Source organism: Peromyscus maniculatus, chromosome 9, assembly GCF_049852395.1.
Source record: "Peromyscus maniculatus bairdii isolate BWxNUB_F1_BW_parent chromosome 9, HU_Pman_BW_mat_3.1, whole genome shotgun sequence".
In the NCBI taxonomy this organism is placed as follows: domain Eukaryota; kingdom Metazoa; phylum Chordata; class Mammalia; order Rodentia; family Cricetidae; genus Peromyscus; species Peromyscus maniculatus.
Window position 1 is genome coordinate 75709267 of NC_134860.1, and position 27102 is coordinate 75736368.

The following is a 27102-nucleotide window of genomic DNA, read 5'->3' on the forward strand; positions in this document are numbered from 1 at the left end:
ACTAGGCTGTGTAGAGAGGCAAGGCCAACATGTCCTACATAGTAAGACCCTGTCTCATTTTTTTTAATTAAAAGAAAAAATAATCTGCAATTTAAAGCAGAGAGAATCTGTAATAGTCCAGCTGCAACAGGACCACCTACCTTCTCCTCAGAGACAGGCTTTTAACTGCTGTTTCTCTCTCCTGACCTGGGAGGAGCAACCCAGGAGGAAGAAGGGTTGAAACCTGGAGCCTGGGGTCCATAGTTACCATGAGACTGCTAAAGGATAGTGTTCCAAATTGGCCTAAGTGTTAAAATAACTGGGAAGTTTGGGGAAAATTAGCACTCGCCTGCTTCCACTTCCTTTGTGAGAAGGGAACATGCCTGTCTATTCATGAAGTTTGTTCTGGAGCCATCTAAAGATTCAAAATAATGAATATATGGGTTGTTGTTCTCTCCTGGGCTGGATTGGATTGTAGAACAAGTTCAAGGCCTGCTTGGACAACTTCACAAAAATCTTGTCTCAAAATACAAAGTTAATAAAAGGCTAGAAAGACAACTGCATGTTAGAAGGCTTGTTTAGCATGTGCAGGCTTATAGGTTCAGTCTCCAGAACTGGAGTCAGGGTGGGGAGCAAGTAAAATACTCTCCCACACATGTGCCTGGTTAAAAATCCTAACACTGAACCAAAGACGCAAGTATTGGTGGTAATAGCCATTGGTGATGATGCCACAATGAACCCTGGGTTGTCTCTCAAGTGCCCAAGGTAGATAAAACCCAAGATCTCTTAAAAAACACCCTTCCAACGGAGGCCCCAGAGGTTTGTCCTCAAGTCACCTGTGTAGGGTATTCTAGCTGGCCTCTCTCACCATGACTGAGTTAGAAATGCTACAAAGAGAGAACATGTCTCTCTTGGCCTTTGCAGTGCATTGCAAAGACCCATCTGTTCAATCATGTCCTCATTTGACGGAGGTAAATGGGCCAACCTGGCTGGAAAAGCAGGCTAATATCTTAAATCTCGGTACATGTGTCCAGAGGTTAGGGTGATAGCCAACTCATATAACTGCAGGGGAAAGGTGGTAAGAATAAATGCATCTTAGCAAATTGGATTAGCATTTGCCCAGGGATTGCCCGTGCAGGCAATGGGGAGAACAGCGCTATCTGCCCCTCCTTCAACGGGGCATTTGACGCCTTCTCTTGTGAATTGCATGAATGGTATTAATTCACGTCGGGTTGGCTGGCTGTGTTTGGAAAATCAACAGAAGGGAGACTACTACATGACTGGAGTGGGGGGGGGGGCAGACAACAGACCTTTCTTCTGAGTACCAACCTGCAGTCCCCAGTACCGCCCACTCATGTTCGTTAAAAGCCACTTGACCTGCCTGGGTCTTACACTGCCAGTTTCACAAAGAGGATAATGACAGTGCTTTGTTTAACTCGGTGCCTTCGGCCATTCCAGGAGCCTCACATCACTTAGTGGATGCACCTAAGTCTCATAATATCCCGCTGGTAAATATTGTTTACTTAACTTCTGAAGAACACGCAGAACAGGAAACTGAGATGACCTTGCAAATTACACTAGGAAGAAAAAGCATCCGAAAAAGAGAAAGTGGGTTTTAAAGCCTTCCCAACCACTTTCGCGTCTCTTTTCCCTTGCTCAGTGTGGAAGAAATGAGTTGTTCCGTGGCTTTGCTGTGCTGGCTCATCCTCAGGAAGCAGTTCTGACAGGAGAATGTGAGCAAAAGAGGGAGAGCAGAGGTGCAGAGTGGCCTGCTCGGGCTTCTACAGCACACTCCTCTGAGATGCTGGTGCATGGCTTATTTGCCCGTTTGCCAACCCTGAGCTGTATTTCCTCATAGGAACAGAGGATATCATGACTAATAACCCCAGGAGGTTACATGAATGCCAAAAATTATTGTCTATACCAGAGTTTCCTCCCAGGGCATAGTCAAGTAAATGAAATTGTCTTTAAAACCACATCAGATAAAACATTTCCTACCAACTTCCAGCCAATAATCCAAGGTCATGGTTTACCTTTCTTAGATGATGGACACCCCTGGCAGGTAGTGGCTGTGCACACCAGGAATAGACTCTTTGCAAGCCTTTGCCTCTCTAAATAGCATTGTTTTCTGTGATAATCATAAAAATTGGTAGTAATAATGGTCAAGAAATATGTGCAGACTTGAGATTGTCTTATGGTGAACTTCAGCTGTATTTATATCTATAAGAATATGATACAGTGCAATGAACAGGAACACACAGAAACTAACTCTATAATTTTTGAGCCCACCCATTTGAACTTTGATCCTCTGTGGCAGTAAATAAAAGTTTGTAAATCGCCGGGCGGTGGTGGCGCACGCCTTTAATCCCAGCACTCGGGAGGCAGAGCCAGGCGGATCTCTGTGAGTTCGAGGCCAGCCTGGGCTACCAAGTGAGTTCCAGGAAAGGCGCAAAGCTACACAGAGAAACCCTGTCTCGAAAAAAACCAAAAAAAAAAAAAAAAACCAAAAAAAAAAAAAAAAAAAAAAAAAAAAAAGTTTGTAAATCATTATCTCCTAAATAAAAGCAGATCGCAATAAAACCAAACAAATGCAAAAGCACATGCAGCAACTACTAAGTATGTCGTGGATGTGACACACTGACTTGTCTCCTAGTTTTAAAGCAAACAGTCTGAAAAGAACACACTGCAATTTTCAAAATAGTAACATTTGATATGAATGTTTCACACAGGAACTAAAATGTGCATTTCTCCTTAAAAAACAAAACAAAACAGGCAGGACCTCATGGTTCTCTGCCTCGCTTTTAAATTTTAAGCAGAGACTCCAAGTTGCCCTGATAGGTGGTTAGCTGTGGCTCAGGCTTTGTAGTAACTCTGCTGTCAATGTTTATCTTGAATCTATCGTTGAAATGCAAGATGTATGCAGTGCCAAGCAAGCACAAATGATTCTGAGTCCAAACAAATGTGTATCGGGGCTGGAGAAATGGCACCGCAAAGAATACTTCCTAATGTTGCAAAGGACCTGGGTTCAGTTCCCAGCACACACACACACACACACACACACACACACCGCGGTGGCTCATAACCACCTATAACTCCAGTTCCAAGGAATCTGATGCCCTCTTCTCGCTTCTGCAGGCTCCAGCACACATGTCATATACAGAAATGCAAGCAGGCACACACATAGAAAGTGGTAAATGAATCTTTAAAAAATAATAACAATAACATGTAGAAGAGCCCTTCTTTGTGAGCAGGTGTGAGCCTGTGTGTGAAGGTAAGCCGGGGAGAGGGTGATAGATGGGCACATGGTACAATGTAAACATCTTTGTGGAACAGTGGAACATACTAGTCTGAAGACTGAACACATCTCATTAAATTTCAGCCGTACTGGGAACAATCCTTTAGCATTTAGATCAATAGATTTTGTGAAGCAATAGTCTATTGCTGATTTTGCACAGATTTGCTTGTATACTATGATCATGAATGGACCTTTGATTAGTTTAGTTATTGTTTTAAAATTCCGTATCACTATACCTAACTGCTGCACCTCCGTCTAACAGCTTGGAGGTAGGGACCCTATGCCTCCCTGCAAGCCTAACCCTCAGGTCTTTCCTGTTTTCCCATTCTGTCTGTGGCTCCAGCAGTCTTAACAGAAATTATGCCACCCTTAGGGAATTTTGCTTTATTAAAGGATTCTTGGACCTACCCCCCTCCACACACACACATAAACACACAGACACAGCTCTGTGTAGCAGGGGAAATCTTATGTTATTACAGGCCAACCCCAGAGAATTTAGACTGCTTCAGCTCAGGGGTGCCATTTTCTGGGGGCTCTTCCCTCCTCTTCTCCTAGCCCAAACATCTTGGAAAATCTTTCCCTCAGATGTTCACAAACATCTTTCACTCCGTGCCCTTTATCAGACTTGGGGAACAGAATCCCTGCCAGCAGACTGTTTTGGGGGAAAACAAGTTGTTTTGTGTTGTAGAACCACCCCTAGGAGAACCCAAACTTGTTTCTGCTTTCTCGCTAATCTCCTAGCTGTCCAAAGCAGCTAGGGTACCAGTAGACTTGCCCCCAGGTTCAGGCTCTTGATCCCTCAGGGGCTGATCTCCAGCAAGCAAGCACCCAGGGCCATACAGCTCTGGTACTCCGACTTAACAGGAGGGTCAGAGGTTGGGACCATGCTTCAGGCAACCCTGGGCTTTAAAGGAAGCCTGATCCCATCAACAAAAGATTGCCTTTCTGTCTAGCAATGAGAATGGCATTTAAAATTCAATATCAGGAAAGATATTGACGAGATTAAGGGCCTCGAGGAATTGATTTATGAGGAAAGACCCAAGGAATTAAATATGTATAGCCTGGTGTAATAGGATATTAGCTCTGAACACAATTTCATTTCTAAGATCCAGCATTCCCGTTATCAGTCATCTGAATGAGGAGTACTCTCCAGGAGATGTCCCTCCCCCAGGGGTCACCCTGCCAGAGGCAGAGAAAGGGAGGAGCCAGGATTGATACAAGGGCCACCAGCTTGGTTCCCCTCAACCTGATATAAATTGAAGTGCATTTTCCTCGCCAGGTGGGAGCAGATGACATTTCCAACCAGAATAGATCTTGGGTTATATTATCACCTCTCGCAATAAGAACATTCCAGCTGGTTCCATCTCTCCCTGTTCTGCAGGTACTGGGTGGTAAATGCCAATCTGTCCCTTGAGCCACGTTTCCCTCCTTTGTCAGAAACACCACTGCACATGCTTGCGTTCAGGTTATAGCCTTGCTCTCAGGTTGTGAGCATCCGCGCTTGATTGCTCCATCCCAGCTTTCCCTCTCAGTTGGAGACTGGCTCAGGATTTTCAGGCACAGAGTAGAACAGGCTCAGATGACCTGGCCTCCTCAGCAGGGCCTGAGGTTGATGTTCCTCAGCAGGGTCAGTATTACTGAGAACCAAAGCAGAATGAAGAAGTAGAGTCTGGAGCACACACCCCCCCCCCCCCCCGCAAGGTGTGTCTGGGTGAAATATCACTCCAGAAGGATAGAGTTAAGGAGTGCGCACACTCGCATCGCAGAGCTAAAGCAGGTCAACGAGCTGACAGAACTGACGCCATGCACAGCTGTGTTGCAGGCTGAAGTAGTTGAGGAAATCGGGTTGGAGACAAGGCGTTTAGACACAGCGAGGCTGGCTGCTCACGGGCATTGCCATGGAGCCCAGCCATTCAAAGTGCTGCTCCATTGGACCATCCAGTCACACGCATCATGGCCTTGGGTGGAAATTCCTTCAGGAAATTCCTGGCCTGCCTTCCTTAGGTGGTATTCTACTGGCCTTCAAAGCGTGCCCCACTGACTGGAGCCTCTGATTTATAGCACATTTGTGAAGGTAGAATAATTTTGTTAAAGCTGAATCAAAATGACTGAACATGTCAAATTTCAATTCATGACAATCCATGGACTCAAAGATTGAGGGGCTCGCTTCCAGTGGAACAAATAATTCAGAGGAGAGCCCCTGAGCCTGTTCTACTGACCTGGAATCTGATCACCCAAAAGCTTAAGGGTTCTTCTGTAAAGTACACTGGCCATAGTCAGTATTAGAGTGTATTGTTGCCCCAAGTTAGTTACTGTGTTTATATTAACATCCTTGTGACCCAGCATTTTGAAGACAGTCCCTACGGTTTTTGTTGCTGCTGTTTTCTGTATCCTCCATGTTATCTAGCCCAGGGTTGGTTGAAGGAATAGATATTAACAGAATGTTTTAGGACTGAATGTAGAGCTAAGCCTTGGTGATAGCCTGGAGCAAAGACAAGATGGAGGGAGACAGAGAGAAGGAGTCAGTGGGTGAGTCACCATCACGGGAGCTCCAGCCAGTATCATGAGGTCACCAATTTAAATAAACCTAAATTTAGAAAGGGTGTTCACTCCTGCCATCTTGGAAGGCACAAAATCAGCATTGTATTTCAAGGTCCTCTCCATTTTGTGACGTCCACCACCTCTCTCCCCCAGGAGCTCTGTAGGCTGCCAACGAGTCCTGAGTTCTCAGCACCGTAAGTGACCATTTCCAGCACAGTGCTGTTGGTCTCCTTCATACAAGCCACATACCCTGTCACCCCTCACTTCCCTGGAATCCAGCCTTACATCATCTGCTAACTTTATTTTGGTAGCAAAATTACAAGATTTAGGAAACCAAAATACAAGGAAGGCTTGCACTTTTTTGTTTGTTTGTTTTGGTTTTGGTTTTTGGGGTTTTTTGTTTGTTTGTTTAATGGTAGCACATGTCTTTAATCCTAGCATTCTGGAGGCGGAGATCTATCCGGATCTCTGTGAGTTCAAGGCCACACTGGAAATAGCCAGGCATGGTGACACACCCCTTTAATCCCAAGAAGTGATGGCAGGAAGCAGAAAGGTATATAAGGCGTGAGGACCAGGAACTAGAGCCCTTTAAGCTTTTAGGCTTTTGAGCAGCAGTTCAGCTGAGATCCTTTCGGGTGAGGACTCAGAGGCTTCCAGTTTGAGGAAACAGGATCCCCTGAGAAGTTGGTGAAGTGAGGTTAGCAGTTTTTAAAGGAAGGCTCAGCCCACCATACTGCTCATAGAAGTGTTCACAATAACATCGCCCTCAGGCTCGCTCCTAAGAGGGAATAATGAATGCCTAAGTTCAGGACGTTGCTAGGAGGATTCTAAGTTTGGCCTGTTCTGATTTCCATTTAAAATTGATGGTGCACCATGGTCGCCCAGGTAGAAACTGCAGTTTGAGGTGAGAAAATCATGCAAGTGGTAGGTCTCTCTCAGACAGCGCGACCTCAGGTATATGACAGCCCTGTGCCACTGATTCTCCCCTCTGTAAAGAAATGGAAATGTGACCTCACTTATTCCAGGGCTCCAAATAACATTTGTAATGCTCTTTGAATTTGTTAGAAAGGAAGACCCATCACACACCAAAGCCTCCATCCCCAAAGAGCATTACAAATGATCTTATTAAATACATGGCCTAGAAATATCAAGCCACGTCAGGTGCAGCATTTATTTACCTGCTTCTTGTCCGCTAGAGTGTTTCCACTTGATTGGCATATGGATAATTGTCTAATTGGAACACACTCAGTTGTAACCACCCAAGAATGTAATAGTGCATCTGTTTAATGCCATACTCTCAAATGTTAAATTAAAATTATGCTGCAGTCAGCCAGTCTAACCGGGAGACACTTCTGATTAAGTTCTAGCTGCCTGTGAACGTCTGTAATTGAGGCACGTTGGTACTTAAAAATTCAAACTAGAAAGAATATTATACAGTCTCATAAATTTCAATGAAAAGGACCAGAAAAGCCGACTTAAATTGTCTAGTTGTAAACTATCTCACTTTTTATAGGGCGCCTAGTCAAATGAAGGATAGCAGTTTGAATCACCACTGTTTTTGAATACATAAATATTAGATTCTCGGGTTTCTACTTTGTAAACCAAAGAAAGCGTTCATTTTACAGAATGCACAAAACACTCTGAGGGTATTGGCTTTCTTCTTTCCTGCAATGGAAGTTTCTTTGGGGGAGAGAGTGGGACATGGGGAATAAATAACATAATTATAAATCCATTGATTAGAATTATTTAACCTTTTAGGAAATATCCTTCGGATTAAGGATAGCTAGAACTGCCAGAGTAATGAATCAAATGTGTCAGATGGAGCCATAATTCTCCTCTGAGGTTGTTTTTAGATCTGTATACCTAGAACAATACATTATCCAGTGAGGGAGCCTTGGATAGCTTTTGTTGCTTCTCTTTGCAGAGTCATAGTTTAATTGCAAAGAAGTAGGAAAATCAGAGCAAGCATTCATTCATCCTTCCATTCACTTGCTCATTGACGAACTACTGAATGAGCTAAATTGTCGCCTTTCGCGTTGATGCCAGTCATCTAGTTGAGGACATGGGTGTGAACTGGACACAGCAGCAAGTGCTTTGGAAACAGAGACAGTAGATAAGCTCATGGTGTTTGGGAGATCGAAAGACGTCTCCACAAAGAACCCAAGGTATGCTGGAGTCTTACGTCAGCTGGACACAAGCTGCAGCTGTGTGAAGTGAGGGACACTCAGTTGAGCAAAATGCTTTCGTAAGATCCAGCTATAAGGCATTTTCTTAATTAGTGATGGATGGGTGGGGCCATCCCTGGGCTGGTGGTCCAGGGTTCTAGAAGAAAGCAGGCTGAGCGAGCCATAGAGAGCAAGCCAGTAAAGCAGCACCCCTCCATGGCCTCTGCATCTGCTGCTGCCTCCAGGTTCCTGCCCTGCTTGAGTTTCTGTCCTGGCCACCTTCAGTGATGAAGGAAGTGTAAACCAAATTAACCCCTTCCTCTCCAAGTTGCTTTTTGGTCATGGTGTTTTCATCACAGCAAGAGAAACTCTAACCAAGACACAAGGCTATTGCATTTAATTGTGTTGGTTGCCCTGGACAGGGATTCGGGGGGGGGGGCCAAGGAATTTACAGTATCCTTATGCCAGGGAGCCCTTCTAATTCTTGTGGAACGAAGAATGGATGTCAGAGGAACAGGCAGCATCCAGGGGAGAGCGGGTGGCGTCAGTGAGAGCAAGGATAGGGTAAATAGCAGAACAGGCGGGTTGGAAGGAGGGTGCCCGTGGCGGAGGAGAGGGGTGGTTGACAGGTAGGCAGAATATGTGTTAACAGGCACAGTTTGAAACCGTATACCCAGCTAAGGGGCTTGTGCATACTGAGAGGAAGTAAGAACCTAACAGACAAGCTTTGCAAAATGCCAGTATACATAGTATGCCAGCTAAAGCTATGGGCACAAATAGGGTCACTCCAGAGAGCATGTGAGGAGAAGAAAAGAAGCTGGTACAAGAGCTGGCAGCATCACAATTAACGTGGAGTGCTGGGGACTGGAACCACATTGCGGCCAGCGAGGATCAAGTGAGCAGTGAAGGTACCAGTGATTCCTATCCTGGTTACTCATTAGCGTTATCTATGGAGGCTTAGGAAAGTAATCGATGCCTGGTTCCCACCTCTAGTCATTTGGAGTTAATTGGGCTTCTGTGGGTCCTAGAAAGCTGTATTTTTAATACTACTTGGGTATTATTGGTGTATAGGAGGAATGAAGATCCACTTGTCCTTGACTGTCCTTTTAAGAAATGTAAACAAAACTCAGAACTTGCAAACATCTGATGAGCTGCCCGTAGTCACAGGGGAACAGATAATGGACATTTTTTAAAAATGCAGGGCTATGTCCTGAGTGGCTTCAGGGATTGACCTGACTAGAACAGGGAGTGAATAAAGCAAAGATAAACACGGGACACACAGAAAAGCTGGGATCACGTGGCTTAGGCTCTCGGACAGAGAAGCTGCAGCACCCCCAGAAGGCTCGGTGTCTTTATTATGTACAGTTGAAGAGCGGACTGGGTTACCACATGTAGCTGAACAAGGAGACAGGATTATTATATACAGCTGAACATGGATGCTGCCATATCTAATCTCCACAGGAGGGGCTCTGGAGGGGAGTCTTCAGGCTGTAAACATCCAGGGGAGAAAGCTCGAGTGGGCATTCTCTGCACACACAATCAGCATCCACACAGTCCACACACCCCATGGATCCTGCTGAGCCTCAACTGGGGAAGACTTTACCATTCCCATGGTTCTGCGGCATTGGGCTGTACCCATGTCAAACGGTGCACGTCCACTTAGGATTTCACTCGCTCACTACAATGAGGAATCTTTAGATCCCGTTATTGACAGTGACTGAAGTTTTTCTCCCATGTGTGGGGAGGTAAGTGTTTCCCCACAGTAACCCTGTGGGTCAGCTTCCACATATAACCTTTTAGGCATGCCCTTGACCTAGAAGTTGTGTGGCTAGATCAGTGTCTGTGCTGGCGTGTTCCACTGTGGTCTTGTACAGACTGGGAGAGCTGGAGGGGGCTGACTCGTCACTGGAAGTGCAGATTAGATAAGTTGGGTCCACGTACCCCATCGATACAATACAAAATGTTAACATGGGTGGATCCTAAAAGTCACATTGAAAAATATAGTAAACCGTAAGAAATATGGCAGTACTCCAGAAAAATACATGCAGAACAACATCAATTTACGTGTTTCAGAAAAAACTAAGTTCAAATAAAAGTCCAGACATTATGAGCATTAAAGTGATGGTTCACACATGGGAAGAAAAGGGAATGGGGCTGAAAGCAAGGATTTTGTTTAAAAGTACAATTCCATGGAAGAATGAGATTATATGGAAGCTTTCATGGGGAGTAAGGTTAGGGGAAAGGTGTGTGTGTGTGTGTGTGTGTGTGTGTGTGTGTGTGTGTGTGTGTGTGTGTGTGTACAGATGAGATGGAAGGTTCTACTAAGTGTGTGTATGTCTGTGTGTGTGTGTGTATGTGTGTGAACATGCAGATGAAATGGAAGGTTCTACTAGGTGTGTGTGTGTGTGTGCGTGTGCGTGCGTGCGTGCGTGTGCGTGTGTGTGTGTGTGTGTGTGTGTGTGTGTGTGTGAACATGAAGATGAGATGGAAGGTTCTACTAGGTGTATGTGTGTGTGCATATATGTGTGTGTGTGTGTGTGTGTGTGTGTGAACACGCGGATGAGATGGAAGGTTCTACTAGGTCTGTGTGTGTACGTGTGCGTGTGTGTGAACATGCAGATGAGATGGAAGGGTCTACCAGGTTTCTCATGTGTTCAATGTTGATAGTAACAGCTAAGAGTTGCTTCCAAGGCTTTTCTCCAATCTTAAGTCCATTTGATTTTTTCCCGAATTACTACAACAGTGTGTGCCCATTACAGATACAACAGAAAGTTAACAAGCAAGACTAACAGGTCACAGACTAGCTCCTGTGTAGACGGTATCCAGTCCCCCCCTATGGATATGGCCAAATTAAATGATGTTCATTCATTGCTTGTTCATGTATGAGCGTGGGTGTGTGTATGCCACACAGCACATGTGGAAGTCAGAGGACAGCCCTTGGTGTCAGCCTTTGCCTTGCACCTTGAGATGGAAGTCTCTGGTTTTACCAGTGTGTGCACCACACACGAGGCTGCGTGGCTCTCAGGTTTCATGGGGCTTGCCTCTCTCCACCTCCCCTGTCACTATAGGAGTGCTGGAAATCTAAACACAAACCTCTGCACCTAAGTTTATATGGTCCCTGGAGGCTTCTGTTCACATGTGGGAAGTCTCTCATGGCTAGATTTGTAATTTTTTTAATAAGTAAACTCATCATCATCACTTGAGTCAGAACACCAGGCAACCTCAGACTGCCCTCTGGTCAGTGACAGATGAGAATGAACAGGGGCACAACCCACTATTTCTACTGGCTTCTAGGTGCTTATATCTGTGCTGCAGGACCTCAGAGGCTCCCACATTTCTGCTGATGCACAGTTCAGGCTTATGAGCTGTCAAAGGGAGCCACAAGAGCAGAATAGGGGGAACTAAGCTGTGAGAGAAATGACTGTTTACAGAGAGAAACCAAGGGAGATTTTTAAATCTATACACAGTTCCAAAATAGGCAGTTGTACTAACAAGACCAAGAGAAGGAATGAGGAGAGGGGGTGTTGGTTTTGTTTCGGTTTGTTTTGGTGTAGGTTTTGTGAGTACTTCCCATGCCCAGCTGCACTAAAGCAGTTGGTATTGAAGATCCAGTGAAGTCTTTCTGAGTGGTGTCCATAAGCATGAGAAATCCAGTATGAGAGTTCCCTTGGACTCTGTGGTTAGCAACTGGCCAACCATTCTGTGGCCTAATGCCTGGAGTCAGCCCCTTCCCAGCAGGAACACGCTACTCCTTCACATCCATAGAGAGGCATTAGTAATGTACCACAGCAGGAAAATATGCTCTTCTGTGTTTTCAAACTGGTCCTTTGTTGTCAAGAGGCTTTGAGTACACATCGCTGTTTCCAGGGCCTGATTTGCAGCACTTGAATGCATTCTCCAGCCTGTATGCACATTAACCTCAGAGAGTCAGTGCAGGGCGGTCCTGGGCTTCGGGCAGACAAGGTAAGCCTGGAGATGAGTTACAATTGATAGGGACAAGGAAATCTCAAGGCTTACAAAATTCCTTCAGTGGCCCTGCTTGAACGCAGTGGTGGAGGCCGTAGCTTAGTGTTTTGACAGCTTATATCAGCAGTTTTCTCAGCTGATGTATGGATTGCAATTGGGCTTCAGTCCTGCTGACCCAATAAAACATCGCCGTCATAACAGAGGAAGCAGAAAGGTCTTTTGTGGTCCCTGCCACCTGGGGAAATAGCTGGATGGTGTTGCCATAAAGCTAGCTTTGCTTCGATGTGGAAATCAGGCAAAACTGAGAGGTTAGTCTGTGTTTTCATTCTTAGCTTCTTTTTAAAAAGGAGGTTTATTTTATATGTATGTGTTGTGTGTAGATATTCATGGAAGCCAGAAAAGAGTCTGGAACTGAAGTTTCTGTTACCTACTCGTCTGTGGGTTCTGGAAACCAAACCTAGGTCTTCTGAGTACCTCTCTCCAGCCCCTTCTATTCCATATGCCAGTTTGTTTTATAAACACGATTCTATAATTTTTACAGATACTCATTGGTCAGAGGAATATAATGGTGTCTTCACAAATATTAAATATCAGTAGCATAGACAGCCTACATGTGTGTCCAAAACTGCATTGCTCCTTACCTATGTGGGGGAACCTACCACAAAAAGTTATCGGGTGTCCAGACGAAGCTTTTGTGCTTAAAAACAAACAAGCAAAACTCCTGTTGTTTGGAGGATAGATTGACCATCTTATAGTCACCTGGCCTTTGGTCCCCCTCCTCCTCACACTAACTATCGGTTGATTCCACAGCAACTGCTGGCCATCCAGGAGGAGCTGAACAACAAGAAATCGGAACTGGAGCAGGCGAAGGAGGAGCAGTCTCACACACAGGCATTGCTGAAAGTCCTCCAGGAGCAAGTAAGTGAACAAAACCCTGCCCTGGTCCCCAGATCAGTCCCGACCCTGCTGACACACGCTGTCACACACACAAGCAGGGCTCAAGGAACCCTGCAGGAGACTGACGCTGCACTCGGTCACAGCTCCTAGCAATTCCACCACGTGGGATCTATAAAGGCATTCTCGATCACTCCGTCCTCACCCCCCCCCCCGTATCTACTCTGACAACCCAAGCCCACCCAAGTTATGTGATTGTTTCTTGCAGAAGACAAATGATTTTTGATAACATTTGAAACTACTGACAGTGAAGCCATGTGTCAGAGTAAGCCACGTGTTTCTCTTCAGTCTAAGAGCGAGGAAAATGAGTTTAGCATAATCCATGATGCTCCTACAGACACGTGAATAAAAGAGGCTGATGCAGAGAGACATTACAAATGTATCTTTCCTGTGTGTTGGGCCACTTATCTGATCCTAGTGAGCCACAGAATTTTCATGTGCAGTCCGGGAAGCTGATCGCCTCGTTCTGGCTCAGATACGGAAGTGGAGCCTGACTTTGATCAGTGCATGGGGAGGTATTGACTTATGGTAGGGTGAGATGGGTCCGCAGGGTGAAATCCAAGCCCCATTGTCTCTGCTAAAGAAGTCTGCTTGCCTTGGAAGTACTTTCCAGTTTCTGGCCTTGGTTTTCAGGCAACATCTAATGAATGCTAATCCTTATTAGCTCAAGAAACACATACAGCAAGCCCAGCCCTCTTCAACCAAAATATAGATTTGTTTTGAAATTTCTACTCCAATATACTTATAAGGACTTTATTTATGCAATGTAAATACCTTCAAAAGAGAAGTTTTGGCCTAGTGGTGGTGGCACATGCCTTTAATCCCAGGACTAGGAGGCAGGCAGATCTCTGAGTTTAAGGCCAGCTTCGTGTACAGTATGAATTCCAGGACAGAGAAACCCTGTCTCAAAAAAACAAAAACAAAAAAGGAAAGAAAAGAAAAGGGGGGGGGAGGTTTAGCCAGCTGTGACTCAGTCACTTCACAATTGACTTGGAATTTAAAAAATATATTTAGTTAGTTTTCACTGAAAGTAGAAGCGTTTTGTGAGGGGAAGGTGATTTTAGATAGTTCACAAACATTCATGGATTTGAAGGAAAGGCCTTTATAAAAATAATTGTTACCAATGCAGGTTCAATAAAGACGCAGAGGCTGAACCTGCAAGGGTTAGGTAGGGTATGTTAGGTGGAGCTGAAAACTCTGGCCAATCAAGTCCACAGTGGCCTCCTTCCTAGGATGAGAAATGGCATTGTCACCCTCACCGTGACATTTATTAAAGCCAAGTCCATATTTGATCTGGACCTCACAGACAGAACTTTGTGATTGTGCTGGTCTCCGTGGTGGGTTTTTTGGTTGTGGGGGGTGGGGCTTGTTTTTGTGTTTTAGATAGCATATGCTGGAATAGTTGTCATGTATGTATTTCTCATTTTTCCAGATGACTCAAATCCTGCACACTGATAGAAGGTCTAACCCCACTTATCAAAAGAGATGAGTTGTGCAGAATGTATCAAGGGAGGCTTGTTGGGGTGTGTTTTAAAAAAGCAAAGCACATGCACAGGCATGGGTGAGCATCACGCGCCACTCTCCATTGCTAAAAAAAAGGGAGAGACTGTGAAAAGAACTCAGAACAAACTGCTAAAGACCTATAAAGTATGACTGAGAAAAAAAGGCGGAGCCTTTTCCATCTGCAGCGGTAATGGTAATGTGGAATGAATGGCTTCTTTTCATGCAAAGGCACCCAGAGCCTGAGCCCAGGAGGCCAGTGAGACAGGGCAGCCAGAGCTGTCTTATTACTGAGCAGTTAGTCTGCAGACCCCTCCCCTGCTGTCCCCAGCAGCCAAGCAGAGGGCAGCAGGATGCAGTAGACATGCTTCTTCTATCTCTGGGCAGCATCGCCCTTCCTTCCCCCAGTCCAGTCCCTCCCACATGCCTAAGCACTGCCTCCTGAAGCTTGCTTTGGATTTGTATAGAGTAAGTACAAGTGAGAAGTTCTTTTTTGACGCCATCATAGATAATGGCCTTCACAAACACCTACACACACAGGGAAACATATGTCCTCTCTGGGATTTTGCTATTAAAAGCAACTGCCGCTGGCTGGGAATCCTGACAAGTCCCGATCTCCAGAACAGATCCTCATGGGCTTTGCTCCGGCAGGGAGGACAGGGTCACCCTCTGTGCTGGTCAGCTCTGTCCTGTGACTTGCAGCTTCCCAGCCCCACCAGTTCCACACTTTCTTCCCCTTGGCAGTGAAGAGAGCATCCATCGTACACTTGGAGATATTCTCTAACACCTATCTCCCAAGATACTTAGTGATATTCCCTAACCCCTATCTCCCAAGATACTTAGAGATACTCCCTAACCCCTATCTCCCAAGATACTTAGAGATACTCCCTAACCCCTATCTCCCAGTATACTTAGAGATACTCCCTAACCCCTATCTCCCAGTATACTTAGAGATACTCCCTAACCCCTATCTCCCAGTATACTTAGAGATACTCCCTAACCCCATCTCCCAAGATGTCCACACCTAGCTCAGGGAAAGGAGCACCGGGCGGTAGGGAGTGGCTTTCAGGGCAAAGCAGTAAGGCCAGGAGCCTCCACTGCAAGGAGAGGGCCTGCAGGAATTCCCAGGGTAGACAGGAAGTGGGAAGAGAGCAAGTGGGTGGTCACAAAGAGAGGACAGCTACGGGGCATAATGTGTAACGGGAGACTGGGGAGGAGGGGAGGATGACCTCTGTCGTGTGTACTGGTAAACATGTGAGTCACACTGCCCTTGTGCAAATAGTCCTTTCCTTCTAAGCTGAGGAAGACTAAAACCCCCTGATCTAATCACACAAGGGGGGGGGAGGGGGGGATGGAGAGAGAGAGACCGAGACCAAACACCAAACACAGGGAGATGAGCAGAGAGGGGACTGAAGAGGAAGAAGAGGAATTCCATAATAAGAAATTTTAAGCCAAGGAAGGCTATTATTTAGTCTCCTTGTATGCTCGGATAGATGATGTTCCCATCACTTTGTGCCTTTTCCTATTCCCATATATCCTACGTTGCTCCACGCCCTTGTATTGTTAAGCATACAACCATTGATGACGTAGCCCTAAGAAAGAGCTGACAAGTTTCTGTCGCGGTTAATTGGGTTAACACGAATGTGACCGTGAGCCTTAGATCGCAATCAGCTGCCTCATGTCAAATCCTCTGTCACCATGCCTTTAGCGAAACCTCTCTGGTGACGTGGCCTTCTTACAAAAGTTGAAGGCATCCCCAAAAAACCCAGCGATTCTTTCATTTTAATATACGCACATGGCCATAAAGAACCAATGTTCTGAAGCAAGCATGGGGGTATATATGATTTTATTTTCTTCCAAATTTTAACAAATTCTTTCCCACCATGAGTGTTTTCTATTGGGCAGAAAAGCAGGCACGGGCCTTGCTGCCCGAGCATCACAAGCTGGGAAGAAAGGTGGCCCAGGGGCCAGGCCAGCTCTTCCCTGTCCTTTGCCTTCTGTTACCACAGGTCTACTCTGAGTCAGGATAGGATGAATGCCAACGCTACAGGTCTCCTAAAATCTCCAATAGCTTGTTACTCTTGAGCAGGGTGGGGGCGCTGTTAAAAATCTCATTTGCAAACAAATTTTATTGCTAAAGCTTCTGTGACCAGAGAGATGTGTTCCTCGTGGTTCGTCACTTCAAAGACGCAAATGTCTTCCCCTGTTAGGCTCTGTTGATCATTTATTTAGCCCTGCCCTCAAGACGTGTATCGCAGTACTGCAGCGTGTTCTGGGGCTGGAAGCCTGTCATTCCCCAGTGATCATTAGCATAACATCCATTAGCTGATGACATCCTGCAAATACTGCAGGGTTTAAATTAATGGCAATCCCACCAGGAAATGAAACCATTTAGTATTCCGAAGAACCGATTTTAAATATCTTATTTCTATAGAACTGCTTTCTAATCTTGCTGAAGAAATAATGACCAGGATCCCTTTTTATTTTATTTATTTATTTATTTTGCCAGCCGTCAAGCTTTATAAAATATTGGTTGCGAACTGATTTCAATAAGATTCATTGTAATTATCTGTTCCATCTGTTTGTCCTCGGAAGTTTTATAAAATGCAACCTCAGATGAATCAAAGTTAACAGGATGATGTATGCTTAGTGGATATGCTTGCTTATTCTTTTCTGTTGTTTTTCTTTTAATGCTGCAGTTAAAAGGCACCAAGGACTTGGTGGAGACCAATGGCCACAGCCACGAGGATGCAAATGTAGGTACCACAGCTTGGTGTCTGCACTTCTTGCTGGACGTCGGTTGAATCCCTGGGGCATGGCACTTTATTTATAACACAAAGGAAATCAGAAGCCCTGCCTCTCAGGAGCTTGAGATCATTCAACAGATTTTTAATATAAGCTTTGATAATAAGATGTGATAGACACTCACCATTATTAGTACCTTTGTTTACCAAAAGTTTCAGCTTAAACGTCCATCAGAAATTCTAATTACAGTGAGTTTGCTGGAGATCTTTACTTTTCCAAAGCAACATGTGTTGGGAGAGCAAATGGGCAGGACCCAGCATGCTAAGTTGTGTATAGATTCTGTTCCTATGACATTTGCTTGTCAGTGAGGATGACAAATGATTGACATGCTGAAGAGGTCTCCGAATACCTCCTTATGCCCAGCATGCCCTTTAAAAGTGCACCTACCTTTGGTTTATGTTCCAACCCGTAGTAGCACAGTGCATCTGCTTTCCTTACGGAAGGAATGATGGCACCAGATCCTGGTTAGTGAGCGCCATGTCTTCTTCTCTTACTCTTTTTAAATATCAAACTCTACAAAGTTGTATCTTAGGAATCCCATGCTCTCGGGTGGAGTAACACACCTTGCTGAGAACTATCCCTCTGTGTGCGTGGTGGCTTTGTATTTGTCCTTTCAAAAACTCGTTCTGCTATCTGTTTTGTGTTTGATTAGCTTCCTCACAGGAAATGCCCACTAAGCAGTCCTTTTCTCAGAACACCAAATCAGACATGGTAATGAATGCTTGATTAAGCTAGAGCTAGAAGAAATTATATATTTCATGTTCACTCTTGTTTTAATTATATGCAGCACAAAGCCTAATAATCATAGTGCCCAAATCTCCCTCATTGTAATTACTTACTATTCCTACCCAGCAGCTTTTAAACGTGGGGTGCTTGATGGCGGGCTCATTGTGTTGGTGGCAGTCTACTGAGTTCTAGCAGGAGCAGGCAGGGATTCCGGAGGAAGTTCAGGCATGCTGTCTACTCTCAGGGAACTTACACTTGGGCCAAGGAATGAAGGAACACGGGCTGTAATGTGATCAGAAGAATGAGACAGCTGGGTGAGACACAGTTCAAAACCCAGGCCTCTGCTACTTACGACCTCTCGGCTTGACAAGTTATATGACCTTCGCAATCCTCATTGCCTTCACTGGTGAAAAGGGTGGCCAAGCTTTGCTGAAAAACACATCAGGCCGGGCGGTGGTGGCGCACGCCTTTAAACACCCAGCACCCAGGAGGCAGAGGCAGGCAGATCTCTGTGAGTTCAAGGCCAGCCTGGTCTACAGTGTGAATTCCAGGAAAGGCACAAAGCTATACAGAGAAACCCTGTCTCAAAAAACAACAAAAAACAAAACAAAACAACAACAACAAAAAAAACAAAAAACCCACCGTGGGCCAGGAGAGATGGCTCCGTAGGTAAGAGCGCTCCCCGCACAAGCAAATCATTTAAATCGCCGACACCCGAATGAAAACAAAAACTAGGCATGGCCACGTGTACCCATGACCCCAACATTGGAGAATGAAGACAAGAAAACCTGGGAGGAGGGAGCAGCTGGCTGGGAAGCCTAACCAAAATGCCAGTCTTCAGGTCCAGTGACAGGGTATCTCAGGAGAGAAAAGTAAAGCTAGATGGAGGGAGATACTTCCTCCGGTTTCTGCACATGTGTGCAGAGGACATACATCCACATTGCATACACCACACACAAATACACAGATACATACACACACATATACATACACAGACTGACACACACACCTCTTGTCAAAACATTGTACTGAGTTAAGGTTCATGGAAAGCCTTAACATGTAGCTGTTGTGTGGGTTTGGGTTTTAGGTTGTTGTTTTTTTTTCAGGCTGGGTAATGAAAGCAGCTGTCTGGATCTATGAGGGTTGGCTGGCTTTGATGAATGGGTAGGATGGAGAGCTGGTGAGCAGAGTTGCCACACAACCCCGTCCCCATTCTCAGGATCAGGATATATGTAGCCTTTGGCTTCCCATTCCGAAGTTCATCACCCTCATTCTTAACCCCGATACTCCTCTTCAGAACTCCAAGATTCCACAGTCTCAACCCAAACTTTCATATCTATTACACTTACAGCCTGTTCTGCTGTGCCTTCCAAGGAAATTGCTGTCTAGTTCAACAAGCGAGACAAAGTACAGTGTGCCTCAGTTTCCTGGTCTGTAAAATGGGAAAGATATTTCCCTTCCTTTAGGATTCCCCTGAGAAACAAACAAGACTGTGGATGTGGTAACACCCTGAAATTGTGAGGTTCTGTCTGAGGAAGGAGTCATAAACTCAGCTACTGGATGGCTTGAAGTAGATGATGCCCATAAACTATCAAGACATGGAGCCCCACGGCCCTCTCTTGAGAAATGCCACTTATTATTATAAATGTTGTAAACAGGGCAGGTTTAAGGTCATGGAGGCAGGTTTTTAGACATTGCAGATACTTATGTAGGGCTCATGAGGTAGACTTTGCATTCAGCTCAGAAGGCCATTAAGCATGGAGTTCCAACCAAGTGGGAGAGAGGAGCCACAACTCCTACCCAGAGTGAGTGAGGAATCTGGGAATCCAGGTACTCCATGCCAGTTCCTGCTCTAGCACCTCCCTGCCTGGCAGGCTGGGCCTTTTCCACGTCTACCAGGGTTTTGCCAGCTGGTGGGCCGCTCGCTTCCCCTTATGTTTTCCTGTCTGTAATTTTGCCCCCCGTGTGTGGTTCCCCTGAACATCTGCCCACTCCAGCTGTATACAGAGCAGGGAAGCCCATCAGTTGTTTGGGCCATGCATTAGAGAGTGGAGCTGGATGCCTTGTAGCGATCCCTCTGCTGTCTGAAAGAAGTCTCTAATTGACCTGCCCATTAACCCCAAGTCCTGGGGAGAGACCAGGCTTTCAAACCAGCACAAGAGAATTTACTTCCAATATGGTCACCAAGGTGACTGGGGCAGGCTGTCTGACCCTGGTGAAGGTCACCTTCCTCCTCTGTACATAGGTTAGGGGAATTGAATGTGTGAACACGGCCTGCCACACATACTCAGCAGAGTGAGTCCCTTCTTCTCGCCTGCTTTGATGGTGTGTGAGGGAGAAGGCAGGGCCTTGGCAGAGTGGATCTCAGTGCAGAAGATAATGCTGAAGGCCGTGAACTAGAGGCAATTTGTTAAGCTATATAGGTTTGTTCACTGTAACAGTTTCTGTCTAGGGTCAGAGTCTTCCACATTATCATTCATTAACAATAGTTCTGTGGTGAACTGACACAGGCCTAGATGAGTGTTCCTGTGAGAGGTCACACCTGCTGTTTAAAAAGACAGATAGGACCTGGGTTCGGGTCCCAGCCCTCATGGCAGCTCACAGCCATCTGTAACTCCAGTTTCCAGGGATCTGATACCCTCTTCTGGCTTCCACAGGCACCAGGCATGTCCAAGGTACAGATATATGCAGTCAAATACTTGTACATATAATAAAATATATTATAAATATATTGAAAAGCATAATAAAATAATAAATAAATACAGTGTGTACCTTTTTTAAAAAATTCCTGAAATTTTCACATTAAAAAAAATACAAAAGCAAAGAAAAATAACTTAATGCCTCCTAATTTAGAGATAGCCACATTTAACACTAGTTCGTGTTTTCCATCACAAACATGACCACAGGGAAGAACCCATTGTAGCAGGAATCTTAGAAGGTCTTATTAATAAAATCAAGCCTGAGGCCAGGTATTGGGGTGAACACTGGATGATCAGAGAGACAGAACAAGCCACAGCTAACCTCACCTGGCCAACTTCTCAGCTGATCTTGTTTCCTCAGACTGGAAGCCTCTGTGTCCTCATATCCGAATGGCTCTCAGCTGAACTGTGCTGCTCAAAACCTAAAAGCTTAACCAGCCAAATGCTTCTAGTTTCTGGTCCTCACGCCTTATATACCTTTCTGCTTTCTACCACCACTCCCTGGGATTAAAGGCGTGATGAGTCACCATGCCTGTCTATATCCTTGAACAGATGGATTTCTGCCTCTGGAATGCTAGGATTAAAGGCGTGTGCTACCACTGCCTATCCTAAGTATCTAGTGGCTGTTCTGTTCTCTGACCCCAAATAAGTTTATTAGGGTACACAATATTTTGGGGAACACAATACCACCACACCCCACAAATAGATAAATTGTATTGTATTGTCTTACAGTTTACAACTTTTGATTCCTCATTTATCCTAAGTATTTTCTTGCCACCGACTATTTTTCAAAGACGTGACTCGGTGGCCTGTCTAATGTCGACATGAAACACGCCTGTTAGGCTTTCAACTCCCGTATGTCACTCATCCCACTGGTTAACGTGCCCTTGAGCATGTCTCGGTCTCCCGTTTGCTCCCTTCTTTGGTAGCCATGTTAGGACTCATGGCAGGAGCTCTAGACTGTGGCCCTGGTTGTGTGTGAGAAAGTCAGTGTGACAGCTGCACTCTCACGGTGGCCTTGAGCCATCTGAAGGCATCCACTCGGAGGCTGCTCCAGCCTTGCTGTTGACTTTGGCCTCAGTGTCACCACCCAACTTGTGACAAGCTCGTGGCTTATTCACTGCTTATGCGTTTTTATTGAGCACCAGCAGAGTCTGGCCAGCACCTGGGCCTGGCGCTCTTGAGGTTTAAAGTGGACATACCCTTAAAAACACGCCCCTGTACCCAGATCAGCAGATCTGTTAGTATGTGCCCAGGCTGATTTAAAACCGCGTCCAACCCAAACAGGTCAGCTTCAAAGACCTTGCGGCCTGAGAGAACTTCCATAGTCCCAGCCCACACTTGCTGGTTTTCTGTAGTAGCTTTGGATCTGGATCTGGGTATGTCGATGGCAGGCGGACAAGGCCAGTCTCTCACTTGCATCCAGCTTTAATGTTGGTCTGAATTCCATTGTCTTGAGGTACCTCATTTATTCCAGACCCCATTTCCCCTCCTGCCAATCAAAGCTGGTAGGAGGTCCGTGGCAATCACGCGTACCGTATCAAAATCTTAAATTGGAAAAGGTATCCGCTCTCATCGTGTGTCTTCCGGATGCCCCCTTCTTCACACCAGTGTGCCCACTGTCCTAACGTGTACGTCTGTGTTTGGCACATGCGTGGGAGAAATGCGGGGGGCAGTTAGGAGCTGTGACACGCGGTGGCAGCAGAAGCCCGCGGGGCACGGGGCAGCTTGCTCCGTGTGCCTCCCATGCACACATCCTCAGCTCTGCTTCAGGAGAGCTGCCACCCGTGTCCCCCCATTTACACAGTTCAGCTCTCGCCCATGCGGAGGTTAAAGGGATCATTGGCAATCTGTGTAGAGGTTTAACGGGTGATGTTGAAGGTTACCGCTGTCAAGCATGACGCCGTTCCCACCCAACGATAAAACAAAACACAAAAGCAAAAGGACCGCGCTGTTTTTCACACTGTCTCCTGAAGAAAGTAAATCCTCAGAGCTGTCTTTAAACCTGTCAGAGCAAAGACGTTAGCAGGGTGTGGAAGAGAGAGAGAGAGCACAAAGAGCATTCTTCAGGGTTGGCCCACAGCGGCCGAAAGCCGTCATTAACCGCGTGTTTTAACGGTGTGCATGAGGAAGGTCCTGGGAGTACCAGTCCATTGCCTAGTTTCAGAGTGTCTTGATGTGGGGTAAAAGCCGATAAGCGTGTATGTACTGTGCCCCGAGCAATTAAAAATAAACAACTCCCTTGGGGAAATGGATCATAGTCTCAAGGGAAAGAAAAACTCAGGTTGGATCCCATCCTTTTTCATAGTGGCCTAGCCCCTGGGGACCTTGATCTTAATCTGAGAAAAGAAGAGAGAGAAGAAAGACTTTTCACCTACCCTGCCCATCCCATCCTGCAAGCTCTGTCAAGCCCTCTGAGGTCTGGCCCGAGCAGAACGCTGTGGCTCCTCTCTGTTCTTCTCGCAGCTGCTCTCTGGCCGTCCCGTGCTGCCCTCGGCCTGTGGAGCCCCCCAGTTTGTGTTCCCATGCACCCTGCCGTCCGCTCACACTCAGCAAACCCACGGAACTCTCCAAAGGAGGAAGCAGAGTCTAGGAGCAAGCACCAGATCCAGGCGCTAAGCTGTCTCAGCCCTGGCTGGCTATGCCAGTGATCGCCCGAGTGCCACCCAGTGGTGCCCTGAGCGTGTTTTTCTTGCCTCTGAAATGAAATTCATATCTTACCCACCTCTCAGGGCGATTATCAGGTATCTGTAGAGTTCAAGTTTCACATGCCATGGGCTGTGCTAGGCTCTGGAGTATGTAATAAAGACAAACAGAGAGAGGTGGGGGAGGAGAGAAAGGGGAGGGGGGGAGAGAGAGAGAGAGAGAGAGAGAGAGAGAGAGAGAGAGAGAGAGAGAGAGAGAGAGAGAGAGAGAGAGACTGGCCCTTCAAAACTTCCTTGTCTCTTTATACTCTGTCAGGCCTCTGTCTTCAGATCAGTAGCCCCATGGCAATGGTGGGACCCAGGTAACTCTGGGGGCAGGAGGACCAGCCCCATGGAGGAGGGAGGACACGGCACTATGTGATAAATGATACACATCTTTAAAACCCTAGGGAAACACAACTGGAGCAGAAGTAGCCACTGTGCCCCGCCCCCCTTCAGAGAGAGATGGACCCGGGTCTGTGGGTGTCCAGGCCACCCATGTATATGCCTTGAAATGGAGATAGTGGGTGCATTTTTCAGACACCCTCTACCTGTGCTGTGCATCTGACCCGGTTCACAGGTCATACACTCCCACTCAGACCCGGCTTCTCCTTCCACTGTCCTCCTGATGATACCCCTTCCCTTCCTGTCCATCCATCCACCAGAAACCCTCTTCCCGCTGCTCCGCGTTTTCTGCAGTCAGTTCACTGGGGGGCTTGCTGTTTGCTAGGGAACCCATAATCCTCCCCCAAACACACGTCTCATCCCAGAGTCCTTGATGATAGAAGGGACTCTGTTGGTACACCACCCCTCCAAGCCAGCACAATGCAGACCTCCTAGGAAGGATTGGACAGGGTTCGGATCTCAAGGGCAGGCAGGCAGCACCAACCTCTCCACGACCCTCCTGGTCTGGTAGAATAGTTTCCTGCCCAAGCACCTCGCTACCAATTGGCAGGGGCTGTCCACAGCTGGAGCCTGGAGCTGGGGCCTTGATAGTGGGAGGATCCTGCTGGGCCAGCGAGGGCTGCTGCTTTTCAGCCCTGTACGTTACTCAGGAGCCTTGGTTCTCTATAGAGAGGTTTACTTTTCTTACTTAGACTGTTAGGTGTCAATAGTGATTTCCGTAGCCCTTAGTTTCCGCTTACGGTGAGACCGGTGAGGGAGAGGCGTACAGTCTCGCTATACCAGTCTGGGCCCCACACCGGATCTGGGATACACAGCCAGATCTGGACATGTTCGGTGGCGTCGCCAGACTGAGTAAGGAGAACTGAAAGTGTCTCTTCCCCTTGGCCTCGTTCGAGAAAGCAGGCAAAGGAATAAATTTCACACTGTGTGACGTGGTCAGCCACGGCTGTAGATACCTGCATGTGTAAAGCCGAGAGCAGAGCACAGGCCTCTCTGAAGACAGAAGGGCTGGCCACAGGTCATCCCACCTGTTGTAAAAGCAAATACAACAACTGTTGGAAGAGTAGTAACTTTTATAGGAAGATTGACAACTTTTATAGCCTGTACACAAACATATAAGCAAAACATAAAGGCTCCTACCATGAAGTGTTCTTGGAGAGCACTTGGACATGCCAAAGCCTCTAAGGGAAAAGATAACCATCTGCAATATTAGCATTCACGAGTGTGTGTTTCCACTTTGTCTATTTGCTCCTTTGGCACCGCATACGTGTATACTCATCTTCACAGGATTTACAGCACATCATGTAGACAGTTTTTTACAGCCTGGCTTTCCTACATGAATCACAGGCATTTCCCCTGTTATTAAATATGTTTTCTTGATATGATTTTTTTGTGATGACCTAATATTTCATCCTTCCGATGTACTCCAGTTTATTTTATCATCTCTGCTGTGGGACTCTGTTTTTGCTGTCATAGATAGTATGCAGTAAATGTCCCGGAACAATGTATTTGTTAATCCAGCCATCATCTAAGCACTTTATAAGTGGAAACTTTGGCACTGGGTTGGGATTTAGGCATAAAAGGAGATCCACTGATCCTTTCAAAAAGATTCAAGATCACCCTTTTCTTGGCAAGTGATTAAATAAACAGCCCCAAGTACTATCTGGATTTACCTCATAGAGATTTACCTCCTGCGCTCCTCAACAGGAGAGGAAAAGAGTTCCGAGGGAAGAATATTTGCACTTTGAAGAGTAAGGCAATCACATCTACTTCATAAATAATTCAGAAGAACAATACTTAGATATGCTATTTGGAGTTGTGTGCTGTGGGCTGGCCTTCTTCATGGCCTGAAAGTGCAGAGCCCATGCTCCACGTGGATTGTAGACCAAGGCTAATGGAATCGGGCCACCACCCCAGAAAAGCTTGTCCACTCTATCCAGAGAGTAAAGTGCAGCAGAGCAGACCGATTCATTGAAAGAACAGAGAGTTCTAACCTCAAATAGCAAATTAAGCTTCTGCTCATGATTGTGGACAAGGCAGTCCCTGTAAGGTCCAAAGCACCAACAGGAGGTGCATATACATTCCACAGAGCTATGACCCAAATGCAGGTAAGATGTTCTAAGCCATACATACCTAGGGGGCTCCGTCCCAGCACTGTGCCCTCCCATGCATTGTGGCTTCCCACTGCCTGACATCCTAAGCCAAACTGAAAGGAGCATCAGTAGCATTTGTAAGCTGATCCAGGAGCCAAAAGGTGGACAGAAACAGGATTGTTCTAGGGCCTCATGGAGACAATAGGGATCTGCCAGAATCAGTGTCTGAAAACAGTGAGGAGTAAGATACAGCAGCAGGCTAGACCACTTTCTTTAGCTCTGTATGTTACTCAGAAGTCTTTCTGAGTCTGCATTTATTTATTAGAATAGTAAACATTCCACAGTAGATGCCTTTGATCTTGGTTTCTGCCAACCACTTGAGACCAGGAAATGGAAGTTATGGAATGTGGTCACCATGATGGACTGTTCAATGAACTCCCATCCTTGATGTTGGTCTTCATGTGGACTTCCTGCTGAGCTGCCTGACTTTCCTCAGATGGGTCTACAATGCCACGATCAGTGCCTGATTATCGGCTATTTCTCTCTGTTCGGCTCTGACCTCATTCGTTATGTTACTAGATGACTCACAGGATTATGACAAGTCATTCAGGAAATACGTAGGAAGATAATGAAGAAAACAGGTAGGTACCGTGGTAGGATGACGGAAAAGGGGAAGGTGGGAAAGACCAGACGGATCCCGCAGAAATTGCTTCCTGTTCATCACCCTCTGCCATCCACCCGCCCTTCTGAATCTACCCCGGCAGGCAGCAGAGCAGCAGAGCAGCAGCAGCTGACATCTCGGGGTACCCTGCCAACTCCAGCAGTGAGATCTGTTTCTACCAAAGGTGCGATTGTGGCTACATCAACATCTCAACTTTATGTAAAGCTAAACCAAAGAAAAAGCTATTAAATGCAAGGCAAGAAGTTCAGCTGTCAGTACACAAACAAAATTACCCTTGGGCTTCATGGAAGACACTGCACCATGGCAACTGGGAAGTAAATATTTCTATGTTGCCCACCACCAAATGAAGTGTGTCCCAAGCCTCCTTCCAGACTCAAACTCAAAAAAAAATCTCTGCTCAGCTGAAGACTCCCCTCCCCAAGCCTTCCCCAAGGCCTGTCTGGGATGTGAGTTCGCAGCCCACCAGTGGCAACTTCATCCACCCTCCGTCCTGCACGTCCTGGGAGACCAGAAGAGCTTAGAGCCAGATGGAGTGTTTTCATCAAATCTTCAAGAAGGTTGTAAACCTCAAGCTGATGGCTCTTAAGTTTCAGAACCTTAGCAAGCAG

At 46.2% G+C, this 27102-nt stretch overlaps 1 protein-coding gene across 10 annotated transcripts in view; it reads left to right on the plus strand.

Moving 5' to 3' along the window:
• Enox1 (ecto-NOX disulfide-thiol exchanger 1) overlaps positions 1 to 27102 on the plus strand; it is a 565632-nt gene that overhangs the window by 491878 nt on the left and 46652 nt on the right. For all 10 annotated transcript variants that reach the window (XM_076545410.1, XM_042285220.2, XM_042285223.2 and 7 more), the window contains 2 exons: positions 12757 to 12864; positions 17100 to 17156. In XM_076545410.1, the coding sequence (XP_076401525.1) occupies positions 12757 to 12864; positions 17100 to 17156 (165 nt within the window). The remainder of the gene's footprint in view (positions 1 to 12756; positions 12865 to 17099; positions 17157 to 27102) is intronic.